General features: G+C 43.8%; 1 protein-coding gene across 1 annotated transcript in view; it reads left to right on the top strand.

Moving 5' to 3' along the window:
* LOC115462007 overlaps window positions 1–12,339 on the top strand; it is a 33,967-nt gene extending 21,628 nt beyond the window's left edge. The window contains exons 3-4 of the mRNA XM_030192054.1: window positions 2,680–3,303; window positions 10,625–12,339. Coding sequence (XP_030047914.1) covers window positions 2,680–3,303; window positions 10,625–12,048 — 2,048 coding nt within the window. The 3' untranslated portion in view covers window positions 12,049–12,339. The remainder of the gene's footprint in view (window positions 1–2,679; window positions 3,304–10,624) is intronic.
* The last annotated feature ends 458 nt before the right edge of the window (window positions 12,340–12,797 follow it).

The raw sequence follows: 12,797 nt of genomic DNA, 5'->3' as shown, positions 1-12,797 counted from the left end.
GTTGTTGCCGCCTGTGCTAACTCTGAAGTTCAAAATGGTGGCTGTGATCTCTCGTGCTAGTCTCGTGAGAATTCGCAGCCACCATTTTAAAACGTGGTGCTGGCATGGGAAGTAGCGATTGGGGGATCGGTGCTGCCCGATGACATGCCAAAGTTCCCTCCACTCAATGCGTGAAAGGAGTGGGCATTGGTATGTGAGCTGGAGTCAGATAGGGTTACCATTTGGCTCCAGAAAAAAGAGGACAGATTGAGCCAGTCTGGATTTTACTTCCATCAGGGGCTGAATGAGTGTGACTTGATAGCTGTGCTCTATTACATTAACCCCTTATTCTATTGCCACATCCTGTCTCTTTCCTATCCCAGTAACTTCTCCTCTCTGTCCTGTTACCCCCCTAACTTGTGTTATTGCCCTTTGCCCCACCCCCCAAGATTTCTGTTCCATTATATTCTCTTTTACTTCTGATGATGGCATTGCCTTTGAACCTCGCTACTCTATGATGGAACTGCCATTCACTGGCAGTATCCTTTTGCTGTGTATACATTTGCACACATCAAACATATAAACGGCGAGTGACCGAACTCACTCGCAAATGCGCAGTAAAGACCCTCTCTCTCCCGCCCCCGCGTCAATACGTGATGATGGGGGTGGGACAGAGAGGGTCTGTACTGCGCAAGGGGAGGGACGAAACCGCTGTCGCTACCGCTTCCCACCCCCCCCCCAAGGTCACTGCCACCACTCCCCCCACCCGGAGTCGCCGCCGCCACCACCCACCCTCCACCCGGGCCGGGCCCTCACTCCACTATAGAAACAGTGTCAACGCAGCACACAGCTCAGCTGTGCTGCCGTTGGCCTTCCTTCCCTGCCTGTGTCCCGGACACAGGCAGAAAAGAAGGACGGCAGCTCATCTGAGCTGTGTGCTGCGTTCCCGCACTGTTTCAATAGCGAAGCGAGGGCCCAGCCCGGGTGGAGGGGTGGCGGCGACTCCGGGGGGGCCGTAGCGGTGACCTCAGAGGGGCAGCGGAGAGCTCGGCGGTGGGGGGGCCTTGCAGTGGCGAGGAAAAGGGGCCTTTCAAACCCCCCTCGTCCTATACTAGCCCGTTTTTACGGGCTCAACGGCTAGTATTACATAATGTACCGTACATAGAACAGTGACTCAACCAAGTCCTGTGACCCCTGAGGCAGGCGGCAAGTCTGCCAAAACATGGACCTATGTCGGGTCTTACTTTGCGCCTTAATAAAGACTTGTCTTCTCCTACTCCCATCTTGAAAATCGTGAGTCATCCATTATTTTGTGTTGCGTCTTGTGTTCTTCGTTGAGGTTTTCTCCTGTATTCCTTGTGGATACAATTATATTCTCCATCAGCTGAGGCAGTGTTGAAGCCAAGGGGGATGAAGAGAGGAGAGGGGGAAATGCTGGACCTAAGGAGGGATAGTGAGGGGAGATACTGGTCTCTGGGCAGGAGAAAAGGAGATGCAGGACTACAGGTAGGAGGGAGAGGGAGAGGGCTTTAAGCTTCCCCTGGACATTGGGGAGGGGGGTGTTGCATGGCTGAAAGTCTGCCTTAGGCATCAGATACCCTTGGGCTGGCCAAGGCCCTCTCCAACTCTGGTTGATCCTGGACCCTCCCAGGACTTGTCTTCTGCTGCTTGCTACATAGCTTCACAGACCCAGCTGTTAGGGTTGACTCTAAGCACCAGTAAAGCAAGCACAGGTTTTGGGTGGCACATTTCTGGAGACAGCATTTTGGCAATTGTTTTCACAAATAAAGTCTAAGGATGTGCATTTGTTAACTCGCATTTGGTTTATTAATGCATCTTATACATTTTAGTACATGCAAAATTGATTTAATGTGCATCAACCTATGAATTAATGTGCATAGGATCATTTTGCACAAGTTAATAAGTTCTACATGCTTGCTAAAAATAATTGCAGTAACAGTTGGTAGCAAAAAATGTGTAGAGGGATGGCCAAAAATTGTTTGCTGGGATGGAAGGGTGGGGTGGGGGAACAGAAAACATAAACCTGATTCTGCCAACTGCTGCTGTCTCTTCTTGCTGGCTCTCTAGCTCTCTATTGTCTCTTCACTTTTAGGCCTTGATCTACCTGCCATAACTCTCTTCCCACTGGTGACTCCTGCGCTGGCTGTAGCATCTCCTCCTCTGGATTGGTTAATCTCAATCTTCCTGGTTATTTTCCTGCTCATCCTGTTGGCTCTGTAGCTCCTTGCTCATGCATCTCTCCCCGCTAGCTCTATTCTCAATGACATGGCATGAGGAACTGACTAATATGGTGCAATGACAGAGCATGAAGTGAGGGCTGCTTTATTTTGGCAGAACTTGGCAGGTCTGAACAGCCAGTTTGTGGGCAGATGCAGGTTACGCATGGATCAGTGGAGGGGCAAGGCTTCTAATTCTGGGACAGTCCTCCCAAACTGGGGATGTCTGGTAACCCTGTGCACTGGAGAGCTGTGCGGGGAGGTCTCAGTACTAGAGCAGGAGGGAGTACCACAGAGTAGGAGTGAGGTGCATTAACAATGTTGTTTGTGTGTCAGTGCTGGAATAGCAGAGGATGCTGAAGGGGAATGAGGTGCATTATTAGAGCTTGGTATGGGGTTCTGCAAGGCAGGATTAAGATCTGAGTTCTTTTCTTGGTAACTTGTACCCTTTCATGGTCTGTAGATGAAAAAGCACAAGATGCCGCTGAAAGTCAGTCTGAATATCCCACAGCTGCCCTTCACACAAGCAACTCTTTTACATTCCCTGGTCCTTTTCAAGACATCCAAGACCAAGCCAGTCCACGTCATATCTTCCACAAGGTATCCAGTCCAGCTTCTCAGCAGTCTGACTCTAAGCCTGAATCTCAACCTTCTTTATTTATTCAGGTTGCCAGCAAGACAGATAGAGTTGAATCCACCTCATCACTGGCAGACTCATATCACCATTCTGCTTATGCAGCAGGGTCTCCAAAGCTGAACCCTGTGGGACTGTGTGAAGAAAATGCGGTGGGCTCATGGCCTAAGCTGGGTCAGGATTCTTCCCAGGTGTGGTGTGAACAATATTCTCAGCTCTCACCTTACTGCCTTCAACAGCCGGGTCTCTCCAGTGTTTGCAGCTACTCTCCTGAGGAAGTTCCAGTGCTCCAAGAGTTTATGGAGGACAGTTCAGAACCAGGCACTCAGAAGCAGCTCCAAATGCAGGCCTCAGACACGCTTTTTGCCCTGCTGGTGGTGGAAGATACATCCCACAAAGCTCAAATGGGTCCCTTTCAGCACCAGGACCTGCAGTTTTGCAAAGGAAGCAGGAGTAGGTCTTAAGAGTCATTCAGGTTTGGGGTATTTGGGCACAAACTGGAAAGACTCAGTGCTTTCTGCACTGCACTAGAATCTTCACTAGAATTTTCAACCCTTGTACTTAGCTGGAGAGTGTCTGCCCAATATCTAAAACAATTTAACCGCCAGGTCAAATGCACTTAACCAGCTCTCCAGCAATATTCAGCAGGAGATTGACAGTTTTCCCCCACTGAATACTGCTGGTTAGCGCTTAGCGGATAACCGACTATACTGTGCAATATAGCCAGCTATCTGCTAATATTCAGCGTTTCACCGGCTAAGTTTGGTGGCCAAATTAGGCTGCCAAAATAGCAGGAATATCTTTGGTTGATTTAACTTAACCGACCAGCACTGAATATCAGCTTGGCTGGTTAAATTTAAACTGGTCAAAAAACATTCGGATTTTCAATGCCAGTCACTGGAAACAGCCGGCATTGAATATCTGGGCTGACCACCGACCGCGGGAGTTAGCCGGGCTCCCTCCTGCAGTCTGAATATCGGGCCCTGTGTATCTATTAATAAGGATGTGACTACATTAGGCTTGCTTTTATGAAGAGGGCTGTGAAAACTGTAAGGCTGTTTATAGTTATTCTGCATGCTGTTTTAGATTTTTTTTGAGATCCTTTTACTAAGCGACAGTAAGCACTAATGCGGGCTTACCGTGCAGGAAAATGCACTACTGTGGAGCATGCTCAGGGCATCCCGTGGTAGTTTTGGCATCTGCACACGCTTCCCACATGCTAAAAATTACTTTTCATTTTGTAGCGTTGGGGGTGGTGGTGTTGGGGGCGGACAGTAGGCATGCTCAGCGCTGATCGGTTATCACAGCTACATTGACGTGTACCTACCGATTAGCACATGGTTACATGCCAGGGCTCATGCACTAATGGCCACATGCTAATTGGGAAATTATCGCGTGGCCATTAATTGAAGAAAGGAAAAATCAGCCATTTTATAGCCACGCTAAAAGTGGCCTCAGTGCGTGGGGAAACCCATGTGCTACTCACAACGCAGGCCGTCTTTTAGCGCAGCTTAGTAAAAGGGCTCTTAATTTGTAATTTTTCAATTTGCATTTTGTATTTTTTATCTGTTCATTACTTTTTATTCTTACATTTTTTTTAGGACTGCATTTCGATTAAAAATTGTCATGTGATTGTGATGTGCCAAGAGTCACAAGGAGCTGCAGTGGGAAAATAAATAAATAACATACCTTTAATTGCGCAATTAAAATTTTAATCGAAATGCAGAGCCTAGTCTGCATGCTTGTACTTGTATGTCTGTATGCAGTACATGGTACATTTGATACTTACAGGATAGCTTCAGATAACTTTACTGACACATTTATTTATTTATAAAATTGCTAGACCACCATTCCAGACAGAATGACTTCCTAAAATAGCATCCAAGCACAAATTAAAAAATAATAGTAATATGAAAAAAAATATCAATTACCTTGTCATCAGCAGCAGACAAATCCAAAGACTTGTGGGTTATGACCATCTACCAGCAGGTGGAGAAAGAGAGTACCAAACTAGACTCTGCCACATAGGACGGTATGCTCCTTGGCCACCTTGGGGCCTATCTGGCATGGGTAATTGCCCTTCAGATTATTTAACGCTTGCACTATTGGCCTTTGGGATGCTGTAGCCTTGCAGCTTGGAGGTGGTGCTGAGTGGGATGCCCTGGTTGCCTGGCAGGTTGCAGCCTTCTTTTATTTGCTGCTGATCGATGGAAGACAGTTTTTGGTACCTTCACTGGCCTCTTCATGGCCACTGTTCCTGGACCCTTCTGTCAGGGGCTATGCAGGTTGCCTGGCCTCGCTGCCTACTGCTTACTATCAGGTTCTTGCTGTCTCGAGTACCCTCTCTCCGCTGGGCAGGCGGTGTTGTTGTGTCTTTTTGCTTCTAAAGGCACTCCTTCACTGTTAGCAGGTCCAGCTGTGTCGGCCTTTGTCAGTTCCTGTGGCCATTGTTGGCCTTTGCCTCACAATGACAGCTTCAGCTCAGTGCATGGCTATTACTGCTTGGCTAGCTTGTTGCTCTATGACATTGGCAGAATTCGGCTCTTCATGGCTGTTGAGCTTCTTCCGTTGGTACATATGGAGTGTGGCTCTATCACTGTCTGTACAGCACAGTTTCCCCTATCCACATGCTGCGCTGCGCTGCTCGGTATTTGGCTGTGGAACACGGTTCTAGCTACACCCAGTGACCACATTACTATATCTAGTGTGGTCCACTTGTGCTTCATTGGCCCCAGTCTCAGTTTGGTTCCATCTCGGGATGCTGTTCCCAGTTTCCTCTGTCAGTTGAAATGGCTCCATTTTTGAATGAGTAAACCTCTCCTTTTATGTGTATGGAACGCAGCCCTAGTCCTGACTGTGAACACGGCCGTCTGTGCCTGGTGGCTCCTTTGTGATTTCTGATGACTGGGCGCAGCTCCATGTCTGCCTGTTAAGTGCTGCTCCATCTTTATATGCTGAGCCTTCTATGCCTAGACGCAGATCCATTTTTGCCTGGTGAGTGCTACTCCATCTCTGCATGTTGAATGCAGTTCCATCACTGAATGAAGACCACATCTTCATCTCTGAATGTATCTGTATCACCTCTGTATGTCTAGCAAAGCTCTCTCACTCTCTCTAAATTTAGTGCCCATCTCCCTCTCTGCACATAGAGAGTGGCACCATCTCTGAAGGTAGAGCACAGCACCATCTAAGGCTGTAGGGCACAGTGCCATCTCTGACTGTAGAGCATAGCTCCATCTCTGAATATGGGGCACAGCACCTCCTCTGAGTGGAAAGCACTGATCCTTCTCTGAATGGGAAGCATTGCTCCATCTCTGAGTGGAGGGCTTAGCTCCATCTCTGAATGATGAACATAGCTCCACCTGGGATAATCAGCAAGGGTCAATCTATGAATATAAATCATAGCACTATCTCAGGGTATGGAGCATAGCTTCATCTCTGCTCCTTCCGTATCGCTCCAGTACAGTTGGCTCCATCCCTGTCTATAGGCCACAGCTTCTTCCTGGTTTTTGAGGCACAGCTCCTTCTCTGTATGTATACCCAACTCTACCTCTGTGTAGAGTTTTCATCTGCTGCTTTATATTATGGTTGCTATGGGCCTTTCTGATACCTTCAGGCCATCAATGGATGTCTGGGCATGGTCTCCCTTCCTAATCCTGGTGGTCTCCATTTGGGACAATGCAGCCTCATATGCAGCCATAACTCGCTGGAGTCAGGCGCCTATTGCTTGGGCATATGTCCTCCAGGTGCTTCTATGAATGTCCCCTATGTGGTCCTTGTGACACAAATTTTCCAGACCTTGACCAATTTATGGTTTTGGCTAGATCTAAGGCATCCTTCAGAGCGTCAGTTCTTTCCGCGGCTGTGTCTAATTCCCTCCCTACTTATGGATTGCTTTGCTATATCCCACAATTCTCTGGATTTGTCTGCACCTGATGACAAGGAAGGGAAAACTATGTCTTACCTGATCATTTTCTTTCCTTTAGTCATAGCAGACAAATCAAGAGTTCCACCTTTTCAAGAGGTTGACATATCATTTCAATTTGTTTCTCTACTTAAGTTTCTTGCTGTGGTTGCTCGTTCATAGTTCTGCTAGTTGACAGGTTTATGCCTCATTTCTGTGAGGAGGGACAAATGTTTGCCATATTATTCCTTCTGCTTTGTTATGAGAAATACTGACTGACCAAGGAGCATACCATCCTTTGTGGCAGAGTTCAGTTTGGTACTCTCTATCTCCACCTGCTGATAAAGGGTCATGACCCACAAGTCTCTAGATTCGTCTGCTGTGACCAAAGGAAAGCAAATTATCAGGTAAGACATAATTTTTCTATATAAAATGCACAAAAATATAACAAACATAAAATTAACAAAACAAGGAACAACCACTTCCAGCCACAATATTAGCCTCTTAAAATTACCAGTCCTCAGCCTAAACTCAATTTTATCCACAAACTGACAGGCTCTCCTCCATCTGTAAATCAACTAAGGAAATCTCCCAAGTTCCCCTTAAACTCACTGAGGAACTACCCATATATCAGTACCTATGGACACAGGAAATTTGTGTCTTCAGTTTCTTATAAAAGGAGATATAATTCAGTTCTGACCTAATCTCCATAGGAAGCTTGTAGCTGTTGCCTAGAGGAGTACTGTTGCACTTACTTTTCAAGATACAATAAGACATTTTTCATAGCCTGAAGAATCTAGTGCATATTAAGTTGTGCTAAGAAACCAATAGGCAGCCAATGAGCATTCTTCTGGCCTCTACAAGGTGTTAATTTTGGCCTTGTATATAAAGAGGCTTAACCTTGGAGCTGCTCATGCTCTCCTCAGCATCTCCCCGGTTGTTTGTTTGTTTATTTATTTATTGCATCTTTATCCCACGTTTTCCCACCTATTGGTAGGTTCAACATGGCTTACATAGAACAGAGGGGGCGGTTACAAGGTATTGTGTGAGGTTAACAGGTAGGTGGAGACAGTGAGAGTCTGTAGATCTTTTCTTGTTGATAGAAGTGAGCCAGAGTAAGTACATAGGAGCTTCAGGCTAGGGAGACCATAGCCAATGATCCTGAGTATGGAAGCAAGTTGTTATGAGTAAGTGCAGCCTATATGCAACTGGGTTCTTTTTAAGAGACAGGACCCCTAAGCATGCTTTTTCTTATTCCCTGTGCTTACTTGCAACCTGCTGCTGCTGACACACCCACAACCAGCCCTTGCAGTTTTCCACACCATTCACTCTCTCAACCACTCAGAAATCATACTTCAAATCAATTCTTGTATACCGCTAATATCTCCTTTCCAGGGTTCAGTGCGTTTACATTCTAGGTGAGACAAAAGCTGATAATGTTAGTATGAGGTATGAATACAATTAGAGACCACTGGTGTAATGCATGAGACCGAAAACATTATAGGAAAGGATAATGGATGATACTAGGAGGTAGAAGTCAATGGATTGTTATGAAGCAGTCTTTGGGAAGAGAAAGGTTTTTAGCTTCTTCCTGAAGTTAAGGTAGCTGTTTTCTGTTCTGATGGCAATAGGTAGAGAGTAAAAAGAAAAACCACATAAAAAGGTGGAGGTGCACTAGTTCCCTACGTGAGAACAATCAGAGCAGACAAGAAGTGGGGAGAGTTGACCTTTCTCAAACAATGAAGGAGATGTGTAGATTGATAAGAGTCTTTATTATACAAAATATCAAAATCGACTTGACACAGCAGCTGTGTTTCGGCGCCTAAGCACCTGCTTCAGGAGTCTACAACATATACAGTATACATAGAAAAATAAAAATACAGTAAGATAATACATATAAAAGTATACACACATATATAAAAGATATCATATATGATAAAAATATTGGCATACACATGTGTGTAAAATATATAATATATATCGTAAAGAGCATAATATAAAATAAATATTAAAAACTAATGAAAAACACTTGTATATGAAATGTCATATGAGCCAACATAAAATATATGTTTAATAAACCTATAGGGTTAGGTTAATATCCCTTGTGTACAAAGTTTTGATAAGAATATTCTTTTCAATTTCAGCAATACATCATAAGGTCAGTAGATTTTAATTTTCACTAGCGCCTATTTAAAGTGTTCTTCATAGATGTTATTTCAAATTAACTTTTTAAAGGTATAATATTTATTAAACATATATTTTATGTTGACTCATATGACATTTCATATACAATTGTATTTCATTAGTTTTTTTATATTTATTTTATATTATGTTCTGTACTATATATATTATATATTTTATATACATGTGTATACCAATACTTTTATCTTATGATATCTTTTATATATGTGTGTATACTTTTTATATGTATTATTTTACTGTATTTTTATCTTTGTATGTTTACTGTATCTTTTGTAGACTCCTGAAGCAGGCGCTTAGGCGCCGAAACACAGCTGCTGTGTTGAGTCGATTTTGATATTTTCTGTAATAAAGACTCTTATCCATCTACACGTCCCCTTCATTGCTTGAGAAGAGCCAACTCTCCCTACTTCTTGTCTGCTGCAATAGGTAGAGTTCCATATTTTAACTCCAAGTGCTTAGATCCCGAATAGCATGAGATAGAGCTGGGTCATTATCTTTTCCCAGAGGGGAAATTACCCAAATGCCATCTGCACAAATATATGTACACAAGCCATAAAAAATGTCAAAGAACAATGGGACAAAGATCCCCAAGGAACTCCACAAAAAAAAAATACATTGGGTTTGATGGTATTCATACAAGCTGACCTATCTATCAAAAATAAAGCTAACTACTACAAAACCACTCCTCCTAACTCTATCAACATCATCCTATGATGTATCAAATCAAACTCTGAAATGAAATCTGACAGGAACAATAGGACTGATGCTCAACCATCAGCATACCTTAAAATCTCTCCATGTTCCAAGACTGTCTCCTGTCCAAATTCTAGATTGGCACTGGCAATTGCCTCTTGCCTTCTAGAAAAGGAGACAATGTGACGTTAACTAGTCTTTCTATAAGCTTTGTAAAAAAAAAAAAAGATTAGCCACTGGCATAGCATCCAATCCAGGATTTTTTTTAATGGAGTGGGGGGGGGGGGGGGGGGGGGGGTAATAGAACTACAGAGGTGGTACCTGAATGTAAGTCACCTTGAGCTACTACTGAAAAGGTTGTGAGCAAAATCCAAATAAATAAATAAATAAATATAAATACATAAAAATCATACTTGTCACCAATAAACCATTTATCTGTCTTTAAAATAAGTCTCACATGGAATTGGATAACTCACTAATTTTTACATGTGTTGTCAAACTAATACATGATGTGATTGAAATAAAAGAGAAAAATGACAAAATAGCACTAATGATAGCAAGATAACAGAGTATGGAGAGGTCAGTTCCTTGATTTTGGTGCTGGTCTGTATTGTCTCTGATCAGATTACATTTGTGGCCTCATTTCAGGATACAACATATTTTGGTTATAGCTACTGTTTTTTTCTGTTCCCCTCAAGAATTTTAGGGAAAGGAGATGGGATTTGATATACAGCCTTTCTGTGGTTACAAAGTGGTTTACATATTATATACAGGTACTTATTTTGTACCTGGGGCAATGGAGGGTTAAGTGACTTGCCCAGAGTCATAAGGAGCTGCAGTGGGAATTGAACCTGGTTCACAGGCCACTGCACTAACCATTAGGCTACTGTTCCATTATACAGTGTTTCCTGCTTTCTGAACTAGCTCAGCAGCAAGACATATTTTTGATTAAAGTAGAACTTTATCATTCTGCAGGTAACTCTTCACACCATCAGCCAACTGTCAGTGGTCCAGCAGCGCTACTCCAAAAGAATCCAGACCCTAAATCAATGCACAGTTTATACCAAACCCATCAGGAGTACCAGAAAGTGGAATCCAGAGATCTGAATGACCAAGGTGCTGGCACGTCCACAGAAAACATGCTGACTCAAGTCATGCTAGTATCGGGTAACCCTGTCCTCATGAAAGATATGTTGGTGCACAGTAACTCATCAGTGCTGAAAGAAGATACTGTTCGCGGATACACTAACCCAGTGCAAACCATGATGGATCCCCAGCTTCTGCAGAAAGCTGAAGGTAAGCAGCAAAGTTCCCATGGCAATATGCCTTTTGCTCCCGATCCAGAATGGGTAGCGAGTCTTTTCAATGCTCAGACATCTTCTGAACTGTGTGGCATCAGAAATCAAGTGTATGCCAACGCACAGCCATACATTGTGTTAGGAAGAAAATCTCAACAGACTCTAGTCTTGGCTTCTCATGGAAGAACATTTGGAACCCAGGATATGCCAGAAACCCAAGGAGACATATGCCCAGAGTCCCCAGGATTGTCTTCGCCTTCACTGAGCGAAGGAAGCAGTAGTAGTATTTCTGTAATGCCAGAATCCACAGTTAGGTGTGATGAAAGCCAAAGTATGGAGTGCTTCATCCCAGAAAGTATGAAGAGTTCACCCAAAACTCTGACTTCATCCATTGCGATCCTCTCAGACTCTCTTTCATTGGCTGGTGAAGAAAATTCAGACTCTGTTTTGTCATTTTGCCCAATTAAAGAGTTGGCTTGCCCTTCATTTGAATGGGCGAACCAGCTGTCTCCATGTGGCTCCAAGATATTCCATCTCAAAAGCCCATCACAGAGTTCCATTTCCCCAAAACACATGTTTTTAACCAGTGAAGAAATTGCACCAAAACCGAAGAACACAAGCTCTTCATCATCCATTTTATCCTCAACAGACGAAAGTGCAGACTGTTTCTTCACACCCCCTGAAAGCCCATCTCTCCTGCAGGACTGCCTCCAGGATACCAGAACCCTGGAAGACCAAGCAGGAACTTCTAAAATTACTGGAGGCAACACTTCAGCTGCTCTGACTCTGAAGGGAAGCCCTGTCAGATCTGAAAGGAGAGGCAGCTCAGATGAACACACAGCTGGTAGGCTTTTCCTTCCAAAAACTCACCACCACAAAAGAGATGACTGGGATCAGGAAACCACAAGATTTGAGGATTGTAGGTCATCTTGGTCCCCATCCAGTAAGGAGCCAGACAACAAAGGTATAATTCCAGAGCAGGAGACTAAGGAAGACATGGATAAAGTTTATAAGGAAATCCAGAAGGACCTTTATGTCAGAGCCACACTGTTCTACAAGTTCTTAAGATCAGGGCGTACACGCCGGAGAGACAGTCAATAAGATGAAAAGTGTGGGCAACTATGGGATAGAGTGGAACAAGAGAAGAAAGAGAAGAGCAGAGAGAGAGCTGCTGCTTTATTTTATTATTTTAACAAATGGAAGTGAGCAAATTAAACTCCAGTTGATAGACTCTGTTCTCCCTGCTGGTGAAAACTATCGGCATTCTTGTTTGGGAATACATTTATTGGAGAGAAGGAAGAGCTGGGTAGGGGGGCTGGCAGTCAGCACCCTGTAAAAGTGTATGCCCTCAGGAGGCAAAATTCATTTTTTTCAATTAAAAAGTTGTCTGGATTTTTGGCTGATTTCCAGGTGTCTCTGTTCTTGGCAGTCTTATTACTCCTCCCCCCCCCCCCCCCCCCCCCCCACACCTACTACATCAGTTCTCAGGAAACTATTTTGGTGACACAATGAATAATAACACAAGAATTATCAGATGCAATAAAGTACTTCTTTCCACAGCGCACAGCTATCCTGTGAAACTCATTGTCATGGGACACTAGAGACAAAGAATATAACCAGATTCAGAGACAGATTAAATACATTTATGGAAAATAGGTCAGTTGCAAACTATTTAACACAGGAATTAGAGATACCTCCCTGGTGCACTGCATGATTATTGGAAAGAGGGAGGATAAACAACTCTATAGGTGCTCTCTTTTTATTTGTATTTGGTATTTTTATTCTACTTTATCGGTTCAAAAGAGCTGCCCATTCTGGTTTAAAATATGCATTCACAGAATAACACCCGG

This window comes from Microcaecilia unicolor, chromosome 2 (genome assembly GCF_901765095.1).
Source record: "Microcaecilia unicolor chromosome 2, aMicUni1.1, whole genome shotgun sequence".
Taxonomy (NCBI): Eukaryota; Metazoa; Chordata; class Amphibia; order Gymnophiona; family Siphonopidae; genus Microcaecilia; species Microcaecilia unicolor.
This window is presented reverse-complemented; position numbering and strand designations above follow the sequence as displayed.